This window comes from Schistocerca gregaria, chromosome 5, assembly GCF_023897955.1.
Source record: "Schistocerca gregaria isolate iqSchGreg1 chromosome 5, iqSchGreg1.2, whole genome shotgun sequence".
Taxonomy (NCBI): domain Eukaryota; kingdom Metazoa; phylum Arthropoda; class Insecta; order Orthoptera; family Acrididae; genus Schistocerca; species Schistocerca gregaria.
In genome coordinates, this window is record NC_064924.1 from 402,028,249 (window position 1) to 402,054,259 (window position 26,011).

The following is a 26,011-nucleotide window of genomic DNA, read 5'->3' on the forward strand; positions in this document are numbered from 1 at the left end:
ATTACTCAAGTTACTGATAATAACAACCTTCAAGGAATAAAAACATGTATCTATTACCAAATTTCATGTAACTTCCATAAAGTTATTCAGCTGTGTGATTATTCATATCATACATATAAAAATATCTTACATTTGCAACAACTCTTGCTTCCCCCTTCTGTGTGTTATAAAAATTCTCTCCCTGTTCAAGAAGATCAATGAGGACTGCACGCTCCTTCATTTCTACTTCAAGGGCATGTATGTAAGCCTCCATCTTACTGATGCCACAGTCAACTTCTGCAACCATGTCATCTCCCTGTCTTCTATCTGAAACAGATAATTTTAATTAGGCTACGGTTCGAAGAGTTACACAGGTAAAGGTTGTGGTACATATATTCACACTTGGTGGCAGAATGATCCACTGTACGTTGTTTCCACATACTTGCCACACATGGGGATAACTGTGTCCAACAAATGTAATACACTGAATAGACAAAGAAACTGGTACACCTTCCAAACATTGTGTAGGGCCCCTCAAACACGCATAAGTGCCGTAACACGACATGGCATGGACGCAACTAATGTCTGGAGTAGTGCTGGAAGGAACTACACCATAAATCCTGCAGGGCTATCTATAAATCTGTAAGAGTACAAGGGGGTGGAGATCTGTGAACAGCATGTTACAAGGCATCCCAGATATGCTCAATAATGTTCATGTCTTGGGAGTTCAATAGCCAGCGTAAGGGTTTAAAATCAAAAGAGTGTTCCTGGAGCCAATCTGTAGCAATTCTGGATGTGTGGGGTGTCGCACTGTCCTGCTGGAAATGACCAAGTCCGTCGGAATGAACAATGGACATGAATGAATGCAGGTGATTAGACAGGATGCTTATGTACAGGACATCTGTCAGAGTTGTATGTAGACATATCAGGGGTCACATGTCACTCCAACTGCACACGCCCACACCATTACAGAGCATCCACCAGCTTGAACAGTCCCCTGTTGACATGCAGGGTCCATAGATTCATGAGCTTGTCTCCATACCCACTCACGTCCAACCACTCAATACATAGGCAGTAAAAAATATAACGTTAAAAATTACAAATTATTATTTTTTTTACAAATATGTATACATTGTAACTATCTGAACTGTAGAGATTTGTCATGACAAAAATGAATAAATAATTTCTTTAAATTTTCTAATTTTGCCAAAACCTTTGAAGCTTCACTCAACATATATGCTCTTTTTGTTTCTAATTCTTCAATTTCAGCTTGATTTAATTAGTTCAATAATCGTTCCCCCTTTTTTCTTTCACTTTCCCTTGCCTCATGTTTCATATTTTCTTTGTGCAAAGTGTGTAAGACAGAGCAGTCCACTGGTATACTGCCAGTTCATAGTGCCAGTTGGACACTATAAACCGGCAGTACACCCGCAGACCGTTCAATCAACAAATATACCAAGAGAAACTGAAGACTCACAGAGTATAAGATTTTTATCAATGCTGAAACTGTCAACTCCATTTGCATCGTGGACTGCGTCGTATATGTATCTTTTTTTTCCGTTTGATTTTCATCTATAATTTCAGAGTTTACACAGAAGCCTCACTCGCCAGAAGCATTTCCACATGAGATTATTAAAATAATTTGCACAAAATCTCAGAAATTTGGGCACGGCTTTGAAGAGAATTTAATTACATTAATTCAGAATTTATCAAGATGATTTTCACTTCTCAAAAAACACTTCATTTCGTGTTCAATTCTATTTTCTCTGCAATCTCCACAAATTCAAGTTTGACACAGTCTGCCTTTGAAACCAATATTCTTGCATTTGATACCAAAATTTAAGGACATACTACCAATCTTCTTTGAGTTACTTCCTGGTTTAATGCGATTTGTGGATTCAAGCAGAAAATCACACACATTATGTTGTATTTAAGCAGTGATCTTTCTCGCAACTTCTCTACTATGCCAATAATGCATATTTGCACGTTTCGCTTCAGCAACAATATTTCCTCTTCAGATACATTCTTAATTTTGTTTTTCAGCACACTTCTTGTAGCAAAATCCAGATTGAACCATTTTGCTGTAATAAGATTCTTTACATCCTTTAAATTGATTTTCATTAAGAAGCTTTGCTTTTTAAGATTCCCTGTTTCACAACTCACTGCATCAAAATGTTCATAAGGTTATGTAATACTTCATACAGAAATGGATCCATTGGGATATCACTCTCAAAACTGAGTAAAAATGGTTCTAACAAGCATGCTGTTGAAATGAAGACTGTCAGTTTCGGAGCCTGCAGTTTGTCATTGACAACTTCACAAACAACTGTGAAACTTGATGACTGAGGAACAGTTTTCGATTTATTTATCTCAGTTACATAAGTTCAAATATGTTCGAGACTTTCTACAACTTTTTCAGATGCAGTGGCATTTGCGACCCATTTTGTTCCGCAAAGTGACTTAGGAAAAGATGAAAATCTGGTTATCTCAGATACATTCTTAATTTCTTTCAGAGCACTTCTTGTAGCAAAATCCAGGTTGAACTGTCTTGCTGCAATAAGATTCCTTACATCCTTTAAGTAGATTTTCATTAAGAAATTCTTCTTATTAAGAGTTTCACAACTCACTGCATCAAAATGCTCATAAGGTTATGTAATACCTCATGCAGGTGAATCATGAAATAAATAATAAGGTGCACTTAAAAATGACACAATTTCCAATTTAGTTTTGGATTTGCTTGTTTTGTTCAGCACCATGTAATAAAATCGAACTGCACATACCAATTTGTAACAGTTGCAGACAATCAAAGGATACTTCCAGTTCTGTGTTCAAGTCATTCAAAAATTTTAAATTCACATTTGGTCCATCCATTGATAACTGCAACTTATGATCTTTTTACACCTTCAAGCAAATCATTTGCCTTTGTACATTTCAGAACAACAGAATCAAAGTAACATACTGTTATTAATTATTTATCATGGTCTCAAAATTGTACATATATATCCACCTGGATTTTTTGAAAAATAGTATTCATACTTTCATCAAATGTGAGTATAATCATTTAACAACTGTCAATGAGATCAACATGTTTACGTCTCGTGTATGGTGCCAATCTGTATGCAATGCTGTAACCAAGTTTTGATTTTTGTAATTGCATTTTCTCTGTAATTTGACTGCACAGAAATAATGAAGGGAATAATGCTACACAGTCTGCCGAGCTCCAAACTGATAAATGAGTCCTGGTGGTGTGCATAAACTACAAAATATCAGCTCATATAATGCCATCTGATAGTAAATCTGACTGTGCTGTAGACTGATTCCCTGGATCATTCTGTGCCTTTGAATATATTGATTTGTTTTATGCTGGCTCTCCTACTTATAAATTAACAAATTTTACTTCAGACTAAAAATAGTTTATAATACTTCTCAAAATTTTGATGAAATCTACACCTCCCTCAAAAAACGCTGTGCAACCAGATAGTTTCTTCTCCTCCCCTCTTTCTTCCCTAGCCTGGGTCTAACTTTTTCATCACATATTTTAAGAATGCAACTGAGGTTTCTCATATCTACTATTGAGAAGAATCTTGTGTGCATAGCAGGGCAACCCATACAATATTCAAACGCGCTTTCGGCTCGTACAGCTAACCTCACACTTTGTAAACAGTCAACAGTCAAACTGGTTACCATTACAAGTTGAGTAACAGCTTCCAGGGGCAACAATAATTTTATTTTCTGTATTTCATATAATTATTGACTGAATTTAGAAAGTTAAAATGCTGTTGTTATCTAATCATTAAGAGATATAATCTTACAATAAGTCAAGTATTATAGTTGGAAACACACAACATAATTCACGGTGCGCAGATTACCCGGACCATATTCATCCAGTATTTGAGAATGAGAGCACTTAGCAACTTCCAATGACCTTTACACCTTATTTAAAGCCTTTTCTAAACTTTTTGTGACTTATATCCCCATAAAATGATGAAAGAGAAAAGTTTATCACTTAGTAACTGTTCGCCGTCCTAGCTTCATGCATGACGTTTTAATTTGTTACCCTTTTACTACCAGTACATTTCTTTCAGATGTTTGAAGCTGTTTTATACATGAGAGTTCCAATTCTTTAAGGAATTGGGGACGTGGGGTGGGAATGTTTCTGGTTCATCCCTGAACTAAACCGCTGACGTCTATTGTCCATCTCCAGAAGAATGACTAAATAATAAAGTTCAATTGCTTATGTGTTTTATAAAACATTTCATTACAAAAAATTAATTTTTGCGGGTTTTATATTTTATAACTAATTAATTTGTGATACTTCACACAAATTTAAGACATACCGGCACTAAAAACGGATGATTAAAAGTATTATACATTATATAAAAGTTATTTGTAAAATTACCTTGGAGTGATGTATGGATGACTCTGAGAAAATTTGTTGTTGAATATCTGGAATGTTGCATGAATGCATCTAGTGGCAGCTACTTTTGTAACAGAAGCTCATAAGACTTTTGAAAGCTTTCATGATGCGTTCAGCTGCCATTCTCTTTATTTCACATACAGCTGTACATAAGTCTTTTCCGATATTATGTTGTGCTTGTATGCGACTGCAACATTTTTGGGATTCCAGCATCCCCAAGGCAAAAACACTATTTTGAATAAACTGCTGGCATGACCTTGTTTGAAGGCATACTACAATTTCACATCGTTTGTTCTCTTTCGAATTATTATTGTTTATACTACATTTCCAACTGTGATTACCAAGCACACATTCTTTTATTTGATGGTCTGTGCAGTTTACAAATTTTCTTTATTTATGTTGTTATGGGGTTTTCTACCTTCATTCAACTGCTTAAAAATGAAACAGGGTGTCTATAGATTTTCAGGGTATAAAATTCATGACTTTTTCATTACGTCTTTAGTTATATTTGTGACCTCTTGAAAGTGTTTGTAGTATAAGTACAAAAACACTTTTTTTTATGAAACTGAAAGCTGTCTGAAATGAAACTGAATGTAATAATTTTTGTATCACTTATACTGTATGTCAGCGTGAATAATGTAACTACGTATAACTTGTACTATATCATTCATCAAATGCTATGAATACATCATAACTCCCACACAGGATGGGGTATTACTATTTTCTGATATACTTATCATCACGTCAATTAAAATACAAATTGTTTTAACGTAGAAATTTAGTGAAAACTTACAACTTGCCTGAAAACAATAAATAATTTTAAGGTACAAAATTTGTAAAATTTAAACTTCACAGTAAAAGATTCAATGTTAAAGTTTAATCAAACAACGGAAAATCCAGGATGGAATGTAACAATGAGAGAGAAGGAAAGTTGCCACTCACCATATAGCGGAGATGCTGAGCCGCGATAGGCACAATAAAAAGATTCACACAAACATAGCTTACACTGTAGTGTAGTTTCAGGTTTTTGAGACTGCAGATGTGTGTGCAAGTTGTGCTTGCGTGAGTGTGTGTGTGCGTGTGTATATGTGTGTCTACTGCTGACAAAGGCCTTAATGGCTGAAAACTATTTTTTTGTGAATTTTTTTATTGTGCCTATCGCAGCTCAGCATCTCCGCTATATGGTGAGTGGCAACTTTCCTTCTCTCGTATTGTTACATGTTAAAGTTTCTTAGCTAACATTGAAACTTCAAAATCTAAAGCTACAGCTTCTTCTTTTGACTTTTCTATAATTGTTCTTTTTATTTTTCTGCTCTTTTATTTCTTGAACTGGCCTTTAAAGATTGGGCACTTCATTTTAATCAGTTTTTTAAGGCTTCTACTCTTGTTCACAGCTAGTATCACTGATTTTGTAATGTCCACATTCAGTTGTTTCTCACTATTAAGTAAACCAACTAACGATTGTACTCCATTACAAACACTTCTTTCTGCAACAATTTCAATGATTTTATCTTCTTCTCAGTTTTCAACTAAAACTTATTTGTTGAAAGCCTCTTTCAATGGCAGCATTTCCATGAAACATGCGTAACAGCTTCTGCATGAATTTGATGAGGTCATGGTTTGCACCTTGCAGTAAATTCATTAAAAACTGATCAAGTTTGAACTTAGGACTGAATTGTTTCAGTTGTTTCTCAGAATATTCACAATATTTTAAGTGTCCTCTCTTCACTATGTCAACTGTTGATGGAGTCATATGTTTTTTGCCACAAATTCTTCCAACGCAATTGTCACTTAAGAGTTTCTCAGAATGGAGCTCTGCATAACTTCAGGTTTATATACAAGCCAATTTCAACTATTTTTAATTGCAAAGGACTCTTCTCTGCAAATCTGCAAATTTTCGACACAGCCTTTGCGAAATACTTGTGCACTGATTTCTGAAAATAACCATATACAGCTCAAGGAAGCCACACCTTCAAACTTCTCCATCCACATCTGCCCCTCAAGGTTGCAAACAGCAGTAGCAGAGGCTTTGCTAACATTGTTTGCACAGAAGGACACACAAGTCCCCTATAGATAACAATGCGTTTTAAGAGATCTGGTGAATGTATTAAATGGACTGCTGGATACAACATTTTTGGGGGTAGCACTAACTTGATACTCCCTACTAGAAGCACAGCTGACTGGCACACAAGACACAATTCATGACTACCCACTTAATTATTTTCATTACTTTCATGACCACCTGCTAAATTTGATGACTTTTTCACAACTTCATGACCTGCAGGCACCCTGTGAAAGTACTACCAAATACGTGACCGCATTTGAAGGAAATTATTTATTTTATTTTGTAGCCCCTGAACTTCATGCCAGTTGAAACTAGTGCCCAGAAACGGGATCCAACAGTGCATATCATGATGGCGAATAGGAATTATGCAGTGAATAGTCACTTGTTTTAACTTGACCTATGCAGGTGCATGAGCGGAAAAATGATGAATGAAGAAGTCATTTCTGGCCTGTTCATTTCTATGATACCATCGACACATGGTGAAGTGAGAAAAATTATTATAAATGTCACACAGTGTTGCTAATGGAAGAAAATGCAAACAGGAAAGTACATTTTTAAAAAAGGGTGAACAATTACTTGATAGTGATAACTTTTTGTAAATGCAGCAACATGAGACACAATTACAAGCATCTAAAATGTCATTCGTCTCCTCCTGTTTGAATAATTGTGTTACAACAGCCTTGATTTAATTTCATTGCTATTCAAGGTTACTGCCATTCCAATCAACAAAATGGACAAGCAGGCATTCACAAGCTACAGATTCATTGACACAAGATTGCGGATTACCCCATGGTAAAACCAACAGCTAGCTTTAACTTCTTCATTCATAATATATGTCAGTCTGTCCTGTCGAGGGATTATTCAGTCCCACGGATCTGTTCGATGCATATTGGTGCGAGTCATTACTCTTCTTGACTATGACATTGTGTTTTCAACTGCTGCCAACCATAATGACCTAACAGTTGATACAGTAAGTGTTACAAAAGGCTTAATGTAATTTTAGACATAGCACTAAACTGAATATGAATGTCTCTATAAAATGCTTTTACAAAACTTATTACTTACATGTATTTCTACCACAGTAGCTGATCTATACCTTATGGCAGCCTTCGAAGCAATGAATTACCCTGTCTCTTCCCACCTCTCACACAGTAGCACTAATCAGCTTCCTCGGATTCCCGCCTCATGCAACATATCGATGAGTATAAAACGGTTACAAGTTGTTGTCTAAACATTGGACCAATGGATATTATATGCATAACATGTAGATTCCCCTTTGAATATTTTAGTGATATTTGAAATATCACAGATGGTTTAAACCGATAATTTAGTTCAATGTGGGAATAGTACTGAAAAAAGGTTTTAAAAAGAAATTTAAGGTTTTTTTTTCGCTTTGTTCCCAATTCTGAAAATTCCTGGATTTTTCCAGGTTTTTCAAGATTTCAAGGTTCATTGGATACCCTGGTTCTGAGAAGTTACACGGTTTACAACTGGTTCAATGTCTGAGGTGTGTTAAAAAAGTATCAAACCTTTGGTTGGCAGGAATACATTTATTGATTTGGTGGTATAGAACCATAATCCCCTTGAAAGTAGTCTCCTAGCATTCATGCTGTTGCTGAACAGGTCTTCTGGAATGGGCCACACCGTCAAATTCTGTGTGATGTGTTCTCTTAATTCGAACATGTTCCTTTCAGGGGCATTTAAAGCTTGAGAAATAACCCAAGTCACATGATGCCATGTCAGGGGAAAAGACAGCTTGGCTAACCCAGGAATGTTGTGTCTGGTGAGGAAAATCTGAACCAGATGCACAGAATGGGGTGGTGCATTATCATGTTGGAGCTGCCAAGTTTTGAGCTGCCAAATTTTGTTGACCACAGATCTAGTTGTTTGCAACACACAGCATCATGAAAACACTAAAGTGCTATTTATAAAAATTTGGCTTTGTGATATGTACTCAGGCATCACCCCACGAGAGCTGAGGAAAATGGTCGAATGACCTCGACACTGCTATGGAAATGCCGCACTTTTCTTCGGTTCGAGGATGTCAGATGTTTCCACTGTTACAAGTGCATCTTTGTTTCTGCAGTTTGGTTTTGGGTCATTGCCATAACTCCACATTTCATTACATGTGATTGCAGTGTTGAAAAAGTTGGGATTACTGTTTGCACTGTCCAGCATGTCCTGTGTAGTTTCCAGATAGTGTTCCCCCTGCACCGCAGTTGGCAGTTTTGGAATGACTTTCATGGAAGTTCTCTGTTTAACACTATGCCTGTTGAGTTTACTCGTCATGCTGTGTGCCACTCCTTGGGAGCTAATGATGAGTTTAGTCACACTGCCAGTTTTCCCCTGAACGTTGTTGACGAGTTAAGTCACACCCATTTGCCGGCCCCTTAGTGCTGATGATGAGTATAGAAGCACTGCTACCTGAGTGCTGATGACGAGATAACTTGCATAGTGGACTTCCTGCCCCATGCCTCAGTAGCCTTTCACAGTTCTGGCCACTAGCTTGTCATCTGATTCTCTGTCTGTTGTTATCCTAGGCTTCGCACTGCAGTTCACTGTTCATTGGAATTTACTTCAGTGTTCTTGATTTCCTGTATTTTACAAAGAAAATGTCAAGACGTCATGGGTGCACTGAGGAAGAAATCATGGAGATCCATACGAGGAGCGACAGTGAGGATGAGCTGTTTGATTTTGACGAAAGTGATTTCACAGAATGGAAAAGCTCTAGCCATAAATCGTCCATATCAGCAGAGGTGTCAATGCAGTATTGTGTTTCAAACAAGAGATGTTAGTTGGTCTGAATCTGAAGACTCAAGAAGTAATAGTGAAATGCGTATGAAGAAATCAAGTCTTAGTGATAAATTTGACTGAAAAGAAAATGATTTTCGGCTAGTTAATCACGCATTTCATGATATGCTATCACAACGAGTGTGTCACATACAGAATGAGCTAAGTATTCTGTCAGTTTTCATGTTATTCTTTACATAAGAACTGATGAAATATATAGCTGACAAAACTAATCATTTTTATTTATTCACCAAGGAGAATACTCCAGAATCAGTACATTCTCGAATTTCAAAGTGGAAAGACAATGGATACGAAGAAATGTATTGATTATAGCTGTTTCATTTGTGATATCTCACATTAAAAAACTGAAAATTAGCGAATACTGGACCAGAGGTGTTTTTCTAAATACTCCATTTTTTAGTGAACTGATGTCAAGAGACCACTTTTTGTTACTTAAGAGAACGTTACATTTTAGTGACAAATGTGGCGACACTGGAAGAGACGGATTATTCAAAATTAGTAACATTGTCAATAAAGTTCATACAGCTTTCCATTGTGCATTTAATCCATACAGAAAATCTGCATTGATCAAAGTTTGTTATTATTCAAAGGCGATTATCTTGTAGACAATTGATTCCATCAAAACTGGGTAGATTCGGAATTAAAATATTTGTGTTATGAGATTTTAAGACTGGCTGGGTCATTCCACTGTTGCGGGTGTGACATTTTGTCACATTTTTCACGCATAAAGTTATATTTATTTGTACTTCAGGCGTCAGAGTAAGGCTAACTTTAATTTAGTGAATAGAATAGCATGTTATTAAGTTCCTGTAAAAATTTTAGCTCTTAATTTTACACTCAACCTGCTAAAAAAATCTTGAAGAAGTGTTGCGGATATGACAAAACTTTACCCTTTATTTGCACATAGCCGTGTTCTTTAGTCATTTCGTCTTCTACTTCTGAATCAGGATGGTTGATAATATTTTACACAGTGAAAAAAGGAGTAATAAAATACAAGAAATGTTAACTTTTATTCACAGACACTTCCAAAAGACAACATACTTTTTTTCCTTCATGTTGCGGGTGTGGTGTTGTGGGTTTGACACATAGATACATCAATATTATTGAGTGAAATTTAAAACAAAACAGCAAGAAAATACTTTAATAAATATGTCAAAATGATAAAAATGTAAGCAAGAGAGAACTAGACCTATTTCAATACTACTGAAAAACAAATTGTCCCCTCTTATTCAACAGCTTGGGTGGATTTATTTTCTGGGAGATTACTGAAATATTTTCCCAAGATATGTCTTCTTCTGTGCACCAAATCCAGCATTTCCCACTGGGTTGCATATACTTCAGCAAGACCTGCTCAGCTTGTTCATCAACTTGAAGAACTTTGGCAAAAGATTTCTTCTTCAAACAGGACTTTCCAGTGACAGTCAACTCTGATAATGCAAATTCTCCTATGGTAAACATCAAATTGTGTGCATTTACATGGTTATGAAGTGATATCACTGTTGAATCTGTTGGGCAGATGTAATAAAAAACCTTATAACTTTCTCTTTAACTGCTATAATGCAATGGAATTTGTGCAATCCTGGAATAGGCCGTACGCCTTTCCAATGATTATCCAACATAGCCATTGCTAAATTAATTTCTTCAGATGATAAGTAGAGGGTTGTAATCCCTTTCAGTTTCTCCTTGACACACTTGAAAAATCATAAGAAGTGTTAATATGTACCCCTCCGTGAATTTATAGTTCTCCACACTGTTCTTTTCACGGTACCACCAATGCCATCAACTGCACCTTTACCATGAGAACTGGCAAAAAAATTCCAGTCACCAGTAATGCCAAAGTAAGCTTGTAAATATGTAACATTTAATAATGTGAAGCGAATCTTGAATTGCACTGCGCAACCATTGGAGAAAATCTTGACTCTTTGAAGATAAGGAAATTCTCTCTTTAGGTCCTTCCTTCCTGTTCCATTCTGACAGGAAGAATGACTGCTTGAATACCTCTGTGAATGCTGTAATTAGTCTAATCTTGTCTTCACAGTTCTTATTGGAATGACACAAAGGGGTCTGAAGAACATATCTAGATTCTTCGTTTAATATTGTCCCTTGAAACTTTGCAAGTAGGCTTTCACAGGATACTTGGTGTCTATCTTTGAGAGTATACCAATCCATGTTTCTCAGTACTTTCATGACCCTCTTCTGAGAGCCACACAAACCTGTGACCACTCTTACTGCCCTTCTTTGTATACGTTTAACATCTCCTGTTAGTTCAGTTTGATATGGGTTCTGCACACTTCAGAAATATTCAAAGATGACACACTTTGTTTTGTAGACTGCATTTTCCCAGTATCTTTCCAATAGACCAAAGTCTGCCGTTTACATTACCTATGACTGAGCCTGTGTCATCATTTCATTTCATATTCATACAAATTGGTAAATCCGTGTAAATACATGCTGGATAGCATAGTGGAGGTCATTCTACTCAAAATATCTCAATATATTTGAGCTCAGAAGTTTTAATATTCTACATTTGATGAAATGCAATAAGACTTGACAATAGTTTTTTGGATCACTTCAGCTATTATTCTTGTAGACAGTCATGACTTGTGCGTTCTTGAAATCATTAAGGCAGTTTTTTATTTGAAGGGTTCACAATACATTATAGAACAAACTCAGTTGCAATTTCTGCATAGATTCTGACAGGGGTCTCATCAGAACCTGTACCTGTTTAACACTTTCAGTACCAACACTATGAGGAAATATATTATTTTAAAATTTTTCACAAATTAACCTTTATTATCATAGTAAGCAATGAATACTGGAAGGAATTGACAAAAAGTAAACACTCAATTGTTTTACGGAACCACTAGGGCATAAAACTCTCAATCGGTCATTTCATGTGTTACATCTGAAAGCAAACTCACTTTTTTCCTACACACAATCTCACATTTCAAAAATCTCATGAACCCATAATGCTTATGGTTCTACACAACAAGCAAAACTGGGCCTACAATTTCATTAATTTTGTTTCACTCCGAAACCACTCATAAAAGCTGTAGTACAAACTCAAATTCATGTTGTCCTTACTTTCACTGTCAATGACCTTCTCAATATAGACACTATAAAAAACAGCACGTCACCATCTCCTACATACAAGCAGCATAACCTTCACACTAACTGTTACTTTGAACACTATAAATGATTGCTACAATGGACTACTTTCGTAGAAGACCCTCAGTGTACCACTAGATGTCTCTGTCTTGCAACAGCATTGGTGGTTTCATCCTAAAGGCACTGGTACTTCTAAAAAAGAGATGGTGGTTTCAGGCAGAAACCACTGGTAATAGAAGGGTCAATTTTAGAAATTTTAGTACTTCTGTATCTTTCTTTGTAAAGCAACAAACCAGAGTTCAGTATTTCTGCTTTTGCATTGCTATTCTTAATTTTGGTTCATCTGTCATGCTTGAATGTCTACACATCAAACTTTGGTACCACTGACATACATTACATGAGACCAGATAGTCCTTGCGTTTTATGAGAGATCTTTAGATAGGATTATGCTACAGCAGTTTAAGTCCTAATGTCGTGACCTATTGACAGATGAATGCATTTTATACTACAACCCTCCAAACTAGAGCTCTATGCTTTGTTTTACATCTGTAATCCAGAAGTTGCTGTTTCTTTAGAAGTTTCTTTATAGTGACTGTATACCATGGGTGGACAGGCCCTCTTATTGTGACCAGTTCTACAAGGTACATATCTATCTAAAGTTTTCAGTTACATGAAGGTGAGAGTCTGGTGGCTGACAGAAGGACTCAAATATGCGTGGAAAACCCCCAGAAGGCGAGGAGGAAATTAAGCTTCATGAGTTGACAAGGTATGTGATGTTATTTCAGTCATAACAGATAGAGCCAAATTTACTGAGAACTTTGCAATATGAGCCCACTTATTAGGATGACATTGTACCCCCTATGAGCTGAATGCATGCACTAATTCAGCTGGGAAGGGTGTCATAAAGTCTCACCTGAAAAAAGTGGCCCACAGCTGTCTGGATGCTGGCACTGGTCCCACACATATTTTATTGGGACCAGATCAGTGGATTGTGTTGGCCACAACACATACAGTTCATAGAGATAAATGCCATGGGTGGACAAGCATTGCCCAATTGAAAAATGGCACCACAATTCTGTCACAAGAGAGGTAACACAAGAGGATGCAGGATCTCTCTGGTGTACTGTTGTGCCACCAGGATTCCTTCAACCCCTACTGGCCATAACCTGAAGTCATATCCAATGGCTACCCACACAGTACTCCAGGAGTAACGTCACTGTGCTTCTCCAAAACATTGAAAGACTGGGACCTCTCCCACCTCACCATCAGGCTCACTGACAATGGTCATCTGGAATAATGCAGAACCGCTATTCATCACTGCACATAATGCAAAGCCATTCATCAACAGTCCAAACTTCCCAGTCACAGCACCATTTCAAATGCAGCCATTTGTATAGCAGTATTAATGGCAACCAACGACAGGAAGGTAATGGCATAGTTGGCTGCTGCTGGCTTCCGATCAATAGTGTAGGATGACAAAGAACATTGCAGTAAGGCCTTAACTTGTTCACAGATGACAGGCACAGATCTGAGGGGGTCAATTTCTTATGTCCATGGTGCACAATAAGTTGATCCTCTGGCGTGGTGGTTAGCTGTCATTTGCCTATCCTTGACAAGCATGCCAGTCCTCAGATTCCCATGCAGTCCAACATTGGGTCACTGTCAAATCCTAATGCACCACAAATCTGGATGTTGCGTGATTCGGCTACCTGGCCAAATGGAGACCCATAATGAGGCTCCTTTCAAATTCCGTTTTGTGTTAATCATGCTGTCTCATACGAGTACTTAGCATCTCCATGTTCCTCACAGTGATCCCTCAACCTCTGACTTTTACACACTACTTATTTGCCCTATCAATCATGAGGCAATACTGACCTTAGAAGAAAGATTAAGGAAAGGCAAACCTACATTCCTAGCATTTGTAGACTTAGAGGAAGCTTTTGACAATGTTCACTGGAACACTATGTTTCAAATTCTAAAGGTGGCAGGGATAAAATACAGGGAGCGAAAGGCTATTTACAATTTGTACAGAAACCAAATGGCAGTTATAAGAGGCGAGGGGCATGAAAGGGTAGCAGCGGTTGGAAAGGGAGTGAGACAGGGTTGTAGCCTCTCCCCGATGTTAATCAATCTGTATACTGTATATTGAGCGAGCAGTAAAGGAAACAAAAGAAAAATTCGGAGTAGGTATTAAAATCCATGGAGAAGAAATAAAAACTTTGAGGTTCGTCGATGACATTGTAATTCTATCACAGACAGCAAAGGACTTGGAAGTGCACTTCAACGGAATGGACAGTGTCTTGAAAGGAGAATATAAGATGAACATCAACAAAAGCAAAACTAGGATAATGGAATGTAGTCGAATTAAGTCGGGTGATGCTGAGGAAATTAGATTAGGAAATGAGACACTTAAAGTAGTAAAGGAGTTTTGCTATTTGGGGAGAAAAATAACTGAAGATGGTCGAAGTAGAGAAGATATAAAATGTAGACTGGCAATGGCAAGGAAACCGTTTCTGAAGAAGAGATATTTGTTAACATCGAGTATAGATTTAAGTGTCAGGAAGTCGTTTCTGATAGTATTTGTTTGGAGTGTAGCCATGTTGGAAGTGAAACATGGTCGATAAATAGATTGGACAAGAAGAGAATAGAAGCTTTCGAAATGTGGTGCTACAGAAGAATGCTGAAGATTAGATGGGTAGATCACATAGCTAATGATGAAGTATTGAATAGAATTGGGGAGAAGAGGAGTTTGTGGCACAACTTGTCAAAAAGAAGGGACCGATTAGTAGGACTTGTTTTGAGGCATCAATGGATCACAAATTTAGCATTGGAGGGCAGTGTGGAGGGTAAAAAACGCAGAGGGGTCCAAGAGATGAATACACTAAGCAGATTCAGAAGGATGTAGGTTGCAGTAAGTACTGGGAGATGAAGAAGCTTGCACAGAATAGGGTAGCATGGAGAGCTGCATCAAACCAGCCTCAGGACTGAAGACCACAACAACGACAACAACAACAACATAATAAGAACATTAAACATGAAAAATAGTAATTGATTTTTTGGCTGTTCAGAGAATTGCAATTCTAAATCATTTATATACCTGCCAATGGTGTATAATCATACAAAGGTACATCAACATCTGATTCATCTCCTGGGTGTTTAAGTTTTTTGTCAGGCATTGTAGTTATAAGTTAAACTACTAACACATTTGTACCCATTATACAAGTCATTAAACAACCGTACTTCATTTCTGATCATAGAAAGAGTCAAATTCGGTGACAAAGTAATATGATGTGTAGCTTAATTGAAGTTTTTCTTTGTTGTGCAACATCAAACTGATGTGAGGTTTGATGATCAGAAACATAATGCATTGTGGTAATAATCAAGTCAATCATGCACAGTCCATCAATTAGTATTTTTTATGTTTGTGTCAGAAGAAGTGGTTCTATTTGCCAATTAAAAAAATCTGACAGTAGTCACCCAGTTCACATTCATTTACACTACTTTTCTCACTGTACTTTTTTCCCCTCTATTCCTCCTCTTTCCATCCATTTTGTTTTCTATCTTTACTTCATCTTTATATTTTGCTTCTTATGTTTTCTTTGAGTTTAAGCCTGATTTCTGACTAACGCATTCATTATTGGCATGCTACAATTTGAATGTTAATGTTGGACCACTGTTGTTTCCCATCATCCTGAAAATGAGTCCAATGTGCTAATCACTACACTACTACATTCATTATCAGTGATGAGTCTTCGGCAAGAGTTGCAAAAGACAGAAACTCATAGCATGGCTTGTCCATACTGGGCATAACTAAGTGAGATGCACTAACTAATTTGACAGTGCAGACTTCGATGTGTTGGTGATGCCGCCACAGAATGTTGTTGGCACCTCCTGCTGCAGTTACAAATACTTGGGGACAACTGTTGCTCAAAGTAATCTAAATGGTTAAGTCATTTCCATTGTGTCACCACAGTCATCAGTCACAGTGCAACCTTAAGAAATGATTAATTGCTTTAATATTTTGTTGGGAGAGAATCTGTTGATGTTCTTGTCATTTTTTTTCTTTAACTTCTGTTGTTCCAAATAGCTTGTGTCATTGAGTATTGTAAAAGATATTCATGCAATAAACCTAGTTCTCCCCCTCTCCTTCTGCCTGTTATCACAACAGCAGCAGAGTAAGACTGATGGCATTGTGTGGATTACATCTTGCAATAAGCAGATATTTTTGGGTTTTTGTGGTCTCTGGGCATATATACTGTTACAGGGTGGCTGCTGGTGAGGTGGCAAATGAGAGTCAACTGAGGAAGCAGGAACTGGAGTACAAACTAAAAACTCAGGGATGTCAAGCACCCAGGCACATAACTGAATACATCAGAGCTTTGGGCAAAGTACCAGGGCAATCAATATTGTTGCCAGGAATGGGTTTAAAAGAGATGAGCACGGCTGATTCTACCTCTAAAGAGTTTACATGGACTCAAAGCAGCACTGGCACTGTTAGCCAAGTGCTTGAAGAGCAAGTGCTGATCCTCATTGTATATACCGGAGATACATTAAACAGAACCATGGCCCATGAGTCACGGGAAGCTAATTTGGGAACAGAAGAGGGGAAGGTTAACTGTGTCAATGAGCCAAACCTGGAAAAGTTGGCTCCAGGGAGAGATTTAAACAGGGAATGCAAAATCCTAAGTTGTTTGTGAAGTTATCCCACCCGTTCTACGGACAGTTTAAAGAAGGGCAAATTTTGGATGATATAGTAGTACAAGTGCAGAAATATTTGTGGTTCCTGCTAAACTTTGACGAACATGGTTGTGTTTATGTGTTAATTGATGAGCAGTACATCAGCTCTCGTACCCGTTGTTCACAGGGAGTTTGAGGCAACACACTATACATATATAAAATAGAAAGAAACTTCCACATGCAAAAATTATAGTAAAAACAAAGATTCCAAGACTTACCAAGCGGGAAAGCGCCGGTGGACAGGCACAATAAAATAATACACAAACACACACACAAAATTTCTAGCTTTCGCAACCAACGGTTGCTTCTTCAGGAAAGAGGGAAGGAGAGGGAAAGACGAAAGGATGTGGGTTTTAAGGGAGAGGGTAAGACTTACCTTAGGGGGAAAAAAGGATATCCTTCCCTCTTTCCTGAAGAAGCAACCGTTGGTTGCGAAAGCTAGAAATTTTGTGTGTATGTGTTTGTGTGTTATTTTATTGTGCCTGTCTACCGGCGCTTTCCCGCTTGGTAAGTCTTGGAATCTTTATATATATATATAATAGAGGGAAACACTCCATGTGGGAAAAATATATCTAAAAATAAAGATGATGGGACTTACCAAACAAAAGTGCTGGCAGGTCAATAGACACACAAACAAACACAAACATACACACAAAATTCTAGCTTTCGCAACCAACAGTTGCTTCTTCAGGAAAGAGGGAAGGAGAGGGAAAGACGAAAGGATGTGGGTTTTAAGGGAGAGGGTAAGGAGTCATTCCAATCCCGGGAGCGGAAAGACTTACCTTAGGGGGAAAAAAGGATAGGTATATACTCGCGCACGCGCACGCGCGCGCACACACACACACACACACACACACACACACACACACACACACACACATATCCATCCATACATATACAGACACAAGCAGACATATTTAAAGGCAAAGAGGGTCTTTTTGCCGTCCACCTAACCCTCGTAACCTCTTGGTTCATCCCTATGAAATCCCCAAACCACCTTCCCTACCCTCTGGCTCCTACCCTTGTAACCGCCCCCTGTGTAAAACCTGTCCCATGCACCCTCCCACCGCCACCTAATCCAGTCCTGTATCCCGGAAGGTGTACACGATCAAAGGCAGAGCCACGTGTGAAAGCACCCACGTGATTTACCAACTGACCTGCCTACACTGTGACGCTTTCTATGTGGGAATGACCAGCAACAAACTGTCCATTCGCATGAATGGACATAGGCAGACAGTGTTTGTTGGTAATGAGGATCACCCTGTGGCTAAACATGCCTTGGTGCACGGCCAGCACATCTTGGCACAGTGTTACACCGTCCGGGTTATCTGGATACTTCCCACTAACACCAACCTATCCGAACTCCGGAGATGGGAACTTGCCCTTCAATATATCCTCTCTTCTCGTTATCCACCAGGCCTCAATCTCCGCTAATTTAAAGTTGCCGCCACTCATACCTCACCTGTCATTCAACATCATCTTTGCCTCTGCACTTCCGCCTCGACTGACATCATATATATATATATATATATATATATATATATATATATATATATATATATATATATATGTCTGCTTGTGTCTGTGTATATATATATATATCTGTGTGTGTGTGTGTGTGTGTGTGTGTGTGTGGGCGCGCGCGAGTATACACCTATCATTTTTTTCCCCCTAAGGTAAGACTTTCCGCTCCCGGGATTGGAATGACTCCTTACCCTCTCCCTTAAAACCCACATCCTTTCATCTTTCCTTCTCCTTCCCTCTTTCCTGACGAAGCAACCACCGGTTGCGAAACCTTGAAATTTTGTGTGTGTGTTTGTGTGTTTTTTTATTGTGTCTATCTACCGGCGCTTTCCTGCTTGGTAAGTCTTGGAATCTTCGTTTTTAATATATTTTTCCCATGTGGAAGTTTCTTTCTATTTTATGGGTCACAAATTGCAAAAGATAATTTGTGTACACTATATGCAACCGCAAGCCAGACAGGAACTCTTGGGTTAGTATGTTGGGAGCATTAAACCTAAGATGTTTACTGTATAGCCATATCAACATAGATAAAAAAGGTGAGTAGGGAAAATATAATTTGTGTAGCTGCAAATTGCTGTACTGTGGCAGGAGGGAGTGCCATGAACAAAATATTAATAGTCTTGACTGTTGGGGTGGAGTGAGGAAGTGACGTTGCGTTTGGAAGATACTTTTTCTACATTGTTGAATAACTCAAAAACTCCAGCTCCTGGTGAAAATTTATCCTGGTACAAAATTTACCTCATTGGATATTTTACAAACGAGTTCCTATTCCTTTTTCTCCAGGACTAATAATTTCCGCAATGCAAAGCATTGAAAAATCACAAATTATTGTAAATCGAACAATGGAAAATCCAGGATAGAATGTAAAAATATTATGAGTGTCTTTTTGTTGTGCCTATCTGTGACTCGGCAATCTCCGCTATATGGTGTGTAGCAACTTTCTCATTGTACTATTACAAAAAGGAAAGTTGCCACACACCACGTAGCGGAGATGCTGAGTCGCAGACAGGCACAACAAAGACTGTCACAAACAAAGTTTTCGGCCCATAAGGTCTACGCCAAAAATACACACACACACACACACACACACACACACACACACACACACACACACACGCACGCGCGCGCGCGCGCGCGCGCGGGTCTCAAACAACTGAAACCACACTGCAAGCAGCAGCACCTGTCCACGATGGTAGTAGTGACTGGGTGGGGGTAAGGAGGTGGCTGGGGTGGGGAGGGGGAAGGATAGTAGGGTAGGTGTGACGGACAGTGCAATACTGCTTGGGATTGCACAGGGAAAGTGGGAGAGAGAGTAGGGCAGCTATGTGCAGTCGGGAGGTTAGGAGGGGGGCAGGGGAGAGGTGAGGAATGGAGGGGGGGGGGTGGAAAAGGGGGAGTGCTGGAATGGGAACAGGGAGGCTGGATGGGTGAGGACAATGACTAACGAAGGCTGAGGACAGGAGGGTTACGGTAACATAGGATATATTGCAGGGAAAGTTCCCACCTGTGAAATTCAGAAAAGCTGGTGTTGGTGGAAAGGGTCTATATGGCACAGACTGTGAAGCAGTTATTGAAATGAAAGATGTCATGTTTGGTAGCATGCTCAGCAACTGGGTGGTCCATTTGTTTCTTGGCCACAGTTTGTCGGTGGCCATTCATGTGGACGGACAGCCTGTTGGTTGCCATGCCCACATAGAATGCAGCACAGTGGTTGCTGCTTAGCTTGTAGATCACATGACTGGTTTCACAGGTAGACCTGCCTTTGATGGGATAGGTGATGTTTGTGACCGGACTGGAGCAGGTGGTAGTCTCTCTCCATCTCGTGCCTGCACACTCCCCAGCAGCACTGCAGTGTGTCACCCCTGGCCTCCTATCCCTCCCACTCCCCACCCCAGCTTCATCCTTACCCCCACCCAGTCGCTACTCCCATCATGCACAGGTGCTGCTGCTACAGTTGCCTGAGACTGCCATAAGGTGTGTGTGTGTGTGTGTGTGTGTGTGTGTGTGTGTGTGTGTGTGTGTGTGTGTGTGTTGTGTGTGTCATCTATTTTTGACAGAGGCTTTACAAGCTGAAAGCTTTATTTGAGACAGGTCTTTTTTTTGTGCCTATCTGCGACTCAGCCTCTCTGCTATATGGTGACTGGCAACTTTCTTTTTCATAAAACTGTTAAATTGTTGAAAATAGCATTTTAGTAGATAAATTTAATGTTTATTATTAAATGAAGTGAGGTAAGATGAAATATTAAATTTGCATACCACATCTAAGAGCAATAGAGCTCTATTGAGGGATATACTGTGTTCTGGTGGTATCTTGAGATGGCAGGGGGAGGGGGTGGAGGCTAAAAGTGTGAAACAAGGTACACTGCCGGAATGAAGTCATGCATTTCTCTCCTTTGTGGGTTGGAAAAATGAACAGCAAGTAGGCAAGTCTCCAAAAACTCTACCACTCTAATTCACAATAAGCAACTACACGGTGTTACACAAAGTTATACTAACTCTTTCACAGCACACATTATAAATCAAGAGACAATACAGTGTACAGGTATTTGCAGGGTGTGTTTATTTTCCACAAATTCTGTTAACGCTACATGGAATATAGATAAGAGTCACTAATAATACGAGAGTGTACTGAAAAGTAATGCCTTCGAATTTTTTATATGAAAATTCTTAAAGCATTTTAAATAAAACAAACATAAAAATTCCACATCTCTACTATTCATGTATGCATATTAGCAGCCCTCCGTCACTAGAGGGCCCCAAATTGTAGTGTGTAACATGACGGTCTATAATGTAACTATGTCAGTACATGAAAAACAGCATGCATAATCGAATTTCAGATTCAAAAGGTTCGTCCACACATGTTACACACACTTCTTCAGCATGGCTATGCTGATCCCTACATGAGCACTGCAACATATGCAACAATTTGATACCCTGGGATGCAACAATTTGATGCCTTGGGTTCACTGCAATCGATCGTCCTCCATCCAGACCTGACTTGGCCCCATCCAATTTTGATCTGTTTCCAAAACTTAAAGAACACCTTCAATGATTTCACTTTGATACTGATGAAGTGGTGACAGCATAGATGAATTTGTGGTTCATCAACAAAGTCAAGCATTCTATGGCAATGGTAACAACGAATCGGTCTCTCGCTGGGAGACATATTTTCACTGCCAGGGTGACCATGTTGAAAAATAAATGGGTGGGTCATGAAGAATAAAGCTGCAGAATGTTAATAATGCTTGCTTTATTTTAAAAAAAGGTGTTCTCACATAAAAAATTCAAAGGCATTACTTTTCAGCATATCCTTCTACTATACACGTATGGACAGAATCTATGTAATTCTCTGCACAGTCCTCTAAACTGATAGATGGGGAAACTGATTCTGAGTCAGCTCATAAACAGTTATAGAATTATTCCACAAAAGGTGACTTTCCCCACCGCAAGTCTTGCCACACTTCAGTTTACAGATAAACAATACCTCCCCAATATTTCCTGTCCATTTCTCTTAATTGAGTGGACAAAATAACGTTACTGTGTTCGTGTTTATAGAGCAAGTTGTTATCAGTTTATTATGTGTGTAATTATTTGCTGTTATTAAGTGAGTTTTTATGTAAAATATGTTTCTATAAACAATATATCCCCTCATGAACCATGGACCTTGCCTTTGGTGGGGAGGCCTGCGTGCCTCAACGATACAGATAGCCGTACCGTAGTGCAACCACAACGGAGGGGTATCTGTTTAGAGGCCAGACAAACGTGCGGTTCCTGAAGAGGGGCAGCAGCCTTTTCAGTAGTTGCAGGGGCAACAGTCTGGATGATTGACTGATCTGGCCCTGTAACACTAACCAAAACGACCTTGCTGTTTTGGTACTGCGAACGGCTGAAAGCAAGGGGAAACTTCAGCCGTAATTTTTCCCGAGGGCATGCAGCTTTACTGTTTGATTAAATGATGATGGCGTCCTCTTGGGTAAAATATTCCGGAGGTGAAATAGTCCCCCATTCGGATCTCCGAGTGGACACTACTCAGGAGGACGTCGTTATCAGGAGAAAGAAAACTGGCATTCTACGGATCGGAGCGTGGAATGTCAGATCACTTAATCGGGCAGGTAGGTTAGAAAATTTAAAAAGGGAAATGGATTGGTTAAAGTATCCTTGGGTAACAGAAGAAATATTGAATTTAATTGATGAAAGGAGAAAATATAAAAATCCAGTAAATGAAGCAGGCAAAAAGGAATACAAACGTCTCAAAAATGAGATCGACAGGAAGTGCAAAATGGCTAAGCAGGGATGGCTAGAGGACAAATGTTAGGATGTAGAGGCTTATCTCACTAGGGGTAAGATAGATACAGCCTACAGGAAAATTAAAGAGACCTTTGGAGAAAAGAGAGCCACTTGTATGAATATCAAGAGCTCAGGTGGAAACCCAGTTCTAAGCAAAGAGGGGAAATCAGAAAGGTGGAAGGAGTATATAGAGGGTCTATACAAGGCCGATGTACTTGAGGACAATATTATGGAAATGGAAGAGGATTTAGATGAAGATGAAATGAGAGATACGATACTGCGTGAAGAGTTTGACAGAGCGCCGAAATACCTGAGTCGTAACAAGGCCCCTGGAGTAGACAACATTCCATTGGAACTACTGACGGCCTTGGGAGAGCCAGTCCTGACAAAACTCTACCATCTGGTGAGCAAGATGTATGAGACAGGCGAAATACCCTCAGACTTCAAGAAGAATATAATAATTCCAATCCCAAAGAAAGCAAGTGTTGACAGATGTGAAAATTACCGAACAATCAGTTTAATAAGCCGTAGCTGCAAAATATTAACACGAATTCCTTACAGACGAATGGAAAAACTAGTAGAAGCCGACCTCGGGGAAGATCAGTCTGGATTCCGTAGAAACACTGGAACACGTGAGGCAATACTGACCTTACGACTTATCTTAGAAGAAAGATTAAGGAAGGGCAAACCTACATTTCTAGCATTTGTAGACTTAGAGAAAGCTTTTAACAATGTTGACTGGAATACTCTCTGACAAATTCTAAAGGTGGCAGGGGTAAAATACGAGGAGCGAAAGGCTATTTACAATTTGTACAGAAACCAGATGGCAGTTATAAGAGTCGAGGGGCATGAAAGGGAAGCAGTGGTTGGGAAGGGAGTGAGACAGGACTGTAGTCTCTCCCCAATGTTATTCAATCTGTATATTGAGCAAGCAGTGAAGGAAACAAAAGAAAAATTTGGAGTAGGTATTAAAGTCCATGGAGAAGAAATAAAAACTTTGAGGTTCGCCGATGACATTGTAATTCTGTCAGAGACAGCATAGGACTTGGAAGAGCAGTTGAACGGAATGGATAGTGTCTTGAAAGGAGGATATAAGATGATCATCAACAAAAGCAAAACGAGGATAATGAAATGTAGTCGAAACTAATTCGGGTGATGCTGAGGGAATTAGATTAGGAAATGAGACACTTAAAGTAGTAAAGGAGTTTTACTATTTGGGGAGCAAAATAACTGATAATGGTCGAAGTAGAGAAGATATAAAATGTAGACTGGCAATGGCAAGGAAAGCGTTTCTGAAGAAGAGAAATTTGTTAACATCGAGTATCGATTTAAGTGTCAGGAAGTCATTTCTGAAAGTTTTTGTATGGAGTGTAGCTATGTATGGAAGTGAAACATGGACAATAAATAGTTTGGACAAGAAGAGAATAGAAGCTTTTGAAATGAGGTGCTACAGAGGAATGCTGAAGATTAGATGGGTAGATCACATAACTAATGAGGAAGTATTGAATCAGATTGGGGAGAAGAGGAGTTTGTGGCACAACTTGACCAGAAGAAGGGATCGGTTGGTAGGACATGTTCTGAGGCATCAAGGGATCACAAATTTCGTATTGGAGGGCAGTGTGGAGGGTAAAAATCGTAGAGGGAGACCAAGAGATGACTACACTAAGCAGATTCAGAAGGATGTAGGTTGCAGTAGGTACTGGGAGATGAAGAAGCTTGCACAGGATAGAGTAGCATGGAGAGCTGCATCAAACCAGTCTCAGGACTGAAGACCACAACAACAACAACATAGTGGGAATTAGTGAAGTTCGGTGGCAGGAGGAACAAGAGTTTTGGTCAGGTGAATACAGGGTTATAAATACAAAATCAAATGGGGGTAATGCAGGAACAGGTTTAATAATGATTTTAAAAAATAGGAGTGCGGGTAAGCTACTACAAACAGCATAGTGAACGCATTATTGTGGCCAAGATAGACATGAAGCCCAATGCCTACTACAGTAGTACAAGTTTATATGCCAACAAGCTCAGCAGATGACGAAGAAATTGAAGAAATGTATTATGAGATAAAAGAAATTATTCAGGTAGTGAAGGGAGACGAAAATTTGATAGTCATGGGTGACTGGAATTTGACAGTAGGAAAAGGGAGAGAAGGAAACACAGTAGGTGAATAGGGATTGGATCTAACAAATGAAAGAGGAAGCCGTCTGGTAGAATTTTGCACAGAGCATAATTTAATTATAGCTAACACTTGGTTCAAGAATCATAAAAGGTAGTATACATGGAAGAATCCAGGAGATACTAAAAGGTATCAGATAGATTATATAATGGTAAGACAGAGATTTAGGAATCAGGTTTTAAATTGTAGGACATTTCCAGGGGCAGATATGGACTCTGACCACAATCTATTGGTTATGAACTGTGGATTAAAACTGAAGAAATTGCAAAAAGGTGGGAATTTAAGGAGATGGGACCTGGATAAACTGACTAAACCAGAGGTTGTACAGAGTTTCAGGGGGGACCTGGATAAGCTGACTAAACCAGAGGTTGTACAGAGTTTCAGGGAGAGCATAAGGGAACAATTGACAGGAATGGGGAAAAGAAATACAGTAGAAGAAGAATGGGCAGCTCTGAGGGATGAAGTAGTGAAGGTAGCAGAGGATCAAGTAGGTAAAAATACGCTGGCTAGTAGAAATCATTGGGTAACAGAAGAAATATTGAATTTAATTGATGAAAGGAGAAAATATAAAAGTGCAGTAAATGAAGCAGGCAAACATGAATACAAACAACTCAAAAATGAGACCGACAAGAAGTGCAAAATGGCTAAGCAGGCATGTCTAGAGGACAAATGTTAGGATGTAGAGGCTTATCTCACTAGGGGTAACATAGATATGGCCTACAGGAAAATTTAAGAGACCTTTGGAGAAAAGAGAGCCACTTGTTTGAATATCAAGAGCTCAGGTGGAAACAATATATCGCCAAAAACAATCAGTTTTTGAAAATATAATGTATGTTGTTGTTGTGGTCTTCAGTCCTGAGACTGGTTTGATGCAGCTCTCCATGCTACTCTATCCTGTGCAAGCTTC

The 26,011-nt window shown here is 38.9% G+C and overlaps 1 protein-coding gene across 3 annotated transcripts in view; it reads right to left on the minus strand.

Annotated features, from left to right (window-relative positions):
* The window catches only part of LOC126273013 (uncharacterized), a 163,947-nt gene that overhangs the window by 55,660 nt on the left and 82,276 nt on the right, over window positions 1-26,011 (minus strand). For all 3 annotated transcript variants that reach the window (XM_049976381.1, XM_049976383.1, XM_049976382.1), the window contains exon 5: window positions 131-306. In XM_049976381.1, coding sequence (XP_049832338.1) covers window positions 131-306 — 176 coding nt within the window. The remainder of the gene's footprint in view (window positions 1-130; window positions 307-26,011) is intronic.